The 3,190-nt window shown below is 58.9% G+C and overlaps 1 protein-coding gene across 1 annotated transcript in view; it reads right to left on the bottom strand.

Moving 5' to 3' along the window:
• Positions 1 to 1,812: 1,812 nt before the first annotated feature.
• The window catches only part of LOC121105500 (insulin gene enhancer protein ISL-2-like), a 1,471-nt gene continuing 93 nt past the window's right edge, over positions 1,813 to 3,190 (bottom strand). Inside the window, exons 2-3 of the mRNA XM_040642619.1 lie at positions 2,975 to 3,142; positions 1,813 to 2,564 (exon numbers count right to left, since the gene is read on the bottom strand). Coding sequence (XP_040498553.1) covers positions 2,448 to 2,564; positions 2,975 to 3,142 — 285 coding nt within the window. The 3' untranslated portion in view covers positions 1,813 to 2,447. The remainder of the gene's footprint in view (positions 2,565 to 2,974; positions 3,143 to 3,190) is intronic.

Raw genomic sequence — 3,190 nt, 5'->3', positions numbered from 1 at the left:
CCTGATTATTAAAACCGTTTCTAGGCACTTGAGAGGTAAAGCTGGTCCTCATTAACCCTACAAATCTCTTCCCTTATCTCTAAGTTTACAGCACCATTTCCTAAATCCCAAAGAAAAGGAATGTTCTCTTCAAATTTTGTGTTAGCATCACCTTGACTTTGAGGAAGTAAAATATAAATTTGGCTTGATTTTCCCACCTCCCATTTTCTTTCAGTAATTGACTGCCAGTCTTCCAGCTTTCCTTTTCTAAGGGGGTGGACAGGGTGATGGAATCCTGCCATCAGCTCTGCTGAAAAACCTACAGTGGCCTCTGGCCATCCAAGCAGCCCCTAGCTTCTCAACAGAAGGCACCCACTTCTTTATCAAGCGACCACAGCTGCCCCTCAGGCCCATTTTCTCTTACCAGACTCTACCTGAGCTAGACCCTATTCCGGACATGCCCCTCCTTCACAACAAATCCTGGACAAAGAAGGATATACTTGTGGGTCATTTATCTCGAGGGACAAGGAAACGAAAACCCAATGCCAGAGATTCTTCAAGAGTAGTGGATTGGCTGGTGGGGTGGCAGCTTCCCGAGTCCACCAAGCGAGGCCTGGTCTCAGGCAAAGAACTGTCCCAGGCTGCCAAAGGGTTAAATATTTGTTAAGGGTAAAACCTGAGCCTCCTGTTTTTTGTGCTCGCCCGGGGGCCTGCTGGAGATTCAGTATCTCTCGCTTATTTCCTGCGATCACTAAAGCCCGTTTTCAAGAAAACAAGTCGCAGGGGTTTGAAATGTCACACCAAGTGACCTGGGCACGGCGTATCCAGGGGCCATTCCCAGCCCCCTCCCACCCGGGCCATTCCCCGCCCCCTGCATTTCGGGTCTGGAAAGAAAATAAACCAAGGACACGCCAGACTGGTTCTGGGTGGACTTATTTTCCTGGGCAGCCGCGATCCTAGCGGGGGCTTGTTGTGGCTCCGTCAGTGTATCGCTTGCAGGTGATGCCAAATGCAGATAAGGAGCCGCCGCCCGGCCTTCTCCTCTGTCTAGACGGGGGAATTAATAAATGCAGCGAGATTGATCACGTCGCGCATCCACTCTGGGGACAGCGCCGAGGGTGAGCCGTCACTGCCCCTTGTTCGCCCCGGGCCCGCGGGCTCCCTGCTCGGCGGCTTGGCCGGAGTGGCAGGCGGGCGAGGCGCCCGGGGCAGGGGGTCGGGGCAAAAGCGCCGGCAGGGCCCGAGCGCACCGGCCCAAAATGCAGCGAGGAGTGGAGGGTCGGCCCTCGGCGGGCACCAGGCTGCATTCTGCTCCAGAAGCAGAGGCAAGGCGGAGGGAACGAGACGCCCTCGCGAGCCTGACCGCAGGCTGGAGTCCGCCGAAGAGCTGTCAACCGAGCGTCGCAAGTTTCCCGCTCAAAGGAGGTCCCCCCACCTGCCCCTCGGGCCTCGACCGCGAAGCGCAGGGGACGGGACTGGAGGGTGCGCAATGCCCAGGCGGGCCTGGAGCAGGGAGCGCGCCCCGGCTTCCGGGAGGGCTAGCGGCGCTTTCCGCGCGGGCCGGGGCCGCCGGGGGGCGCACGGACCCAGCCCCGCCCCCCGGGCGGCGCCCAATCCCCGCCGGGCCCGCCCTGGGCCGCCGGGAGCCCTCGGAGCAGCGGCGCGCGAGACGCGGGCACGAGCAGCTGGGCCCACCCCCGGGACTCCACGGCGGGCTCCGCCGGGCTCCGTTTTCATTGAAACAAGCTCCAAGCCCCAACCTGCGTCCGGCCGGCCCTCCCGCTGCGCCCACAGCACACAGGAGCAGCATCGCATCGGGTTATTATTTTTTTATTAAGATCAAAATATCCATCCCACTGTGAACTGGCTGTTCTCACAATAAATAATAATAACTTACGTTTTGTTCGGCAAAGGCTCACACACTCTGTCCTCCGTCGACTGATAATTTAAAATATTTTCAAGGAAAGTCTCGTTTCTACTTTTTTCCGGCAATCATGCGCTTTGGGGATTCAGTGTCTGTTCCATCTGGATTGTCCCCGCTTAGAGCCTGGGCAAAGCCGCCAGGGATCGCGGGGCCGGCTTGGGGTAGGGGCCCGCCTGAACGGGTTCGGGGTGGCCCCGCGCCGGATGGGCCCCGCCTGTTCTCCATGGGTGGGGGGCGCGGACAGAGCGGCCCTGGCCACGCGGAGCGAGGGACGAGGAGAGGGCAGAGCTAACGCTAGTAAATCCCAAATTCTGGTTTTGAAAAAATAAAAGTTCTTGGAGGAGGGCTCTTCCGTCTGGTGAAAGCAGGTTGTATCCTGGACCTTTGGGCTGTCCTGGCCGCTTCTCTGTCCTCTCTCTTTAAATAACAATAATAATAATAATTACAAAGGCGAGAGAGTTTTTGGAGCTGGAATGGCTTGAGCATGGGTGAGTCTCATGCAGGGAGCATGCGAGTTCCGCGGGCTGGCGAGGATGGGGTCCTCTCACGTCTCCACGGGACTCGGCACCATGCTGTTGGGGGTGTCCGGGAGCTGCGAGGACAGGGAGGTCACATCGCTGCCGGAGGAGTTGCCTAGGGAGCCAGACTCGGAGAAGGACACCTGGGGATGTGGAGACACCAGGAAGAGGCGGGTGAAGAGGTGCCGGAGCTGCTGCTCCCAGGCCGCATACTCTGAATCGAGGGCATCCCTTAGGGACAAGCCACCGGCTGGGAGCAAGCCCTTTGCAGATGTGGGCCAGGTCCCCAAGCATTCGCTGGGGTATTAGAGCGGGAGCTCGGGTTGGTTAATCCCTCGACCTCCCTTGAGAGTGCTTTAATCCAGGGAGACCTGGTTTACAGCGAATTATGGGCTGAGGTATGGCTGCAGTCCCCTTATCTATCCCCCCTCTCATTGCCTAGAACTGTCCCCAGCCCCTCATCGCCTGGGAAGTCCCTCCTTCCCACCTTGATCAAACAGCTAAATTCCACCCCTGCGAGTCCTGAGGTCCGGTGGGTAGGTAGGGACCTCACCAGCTGCTGGAAGGCAGGTTGGTCCAGGTCACTCTGGAGGGCAAACTCGCTGAGGGCTTTCCACGGTGGCTGGTACGTCTGCACCTCGACTGCGCTGCCCTGCACAGCGCTCTCGTGGCGGATGGGGCTGCCCGCCACCAGGGGCGTCCCAGTCAATCCCTGGAGGCTCTGAGGGACAAGCGGAAGTGGAGGTGAGGGATGTTCAGGCGAGGTCCT

This window comes from Ursus maritimus, unplaced genomic scaffold (genome assembly GCF_017311325.1).
Source record: "Ursus maritimus isolate PB19 unplaced genomic scaffold, ASM1731132v1 scaffold_27, whole genome shotgun sequence".
NCBI lineage: Eukaryota > Metazoa > Chordata > Mammalia > Carnivora > Ursidae > Ursus > Ursus maritimus.
The sequence above is the reverse complement of the archived record's forward strand: the minus strand, read 5'-3'. Positions and strand labels throughout refer to the sequence as shown.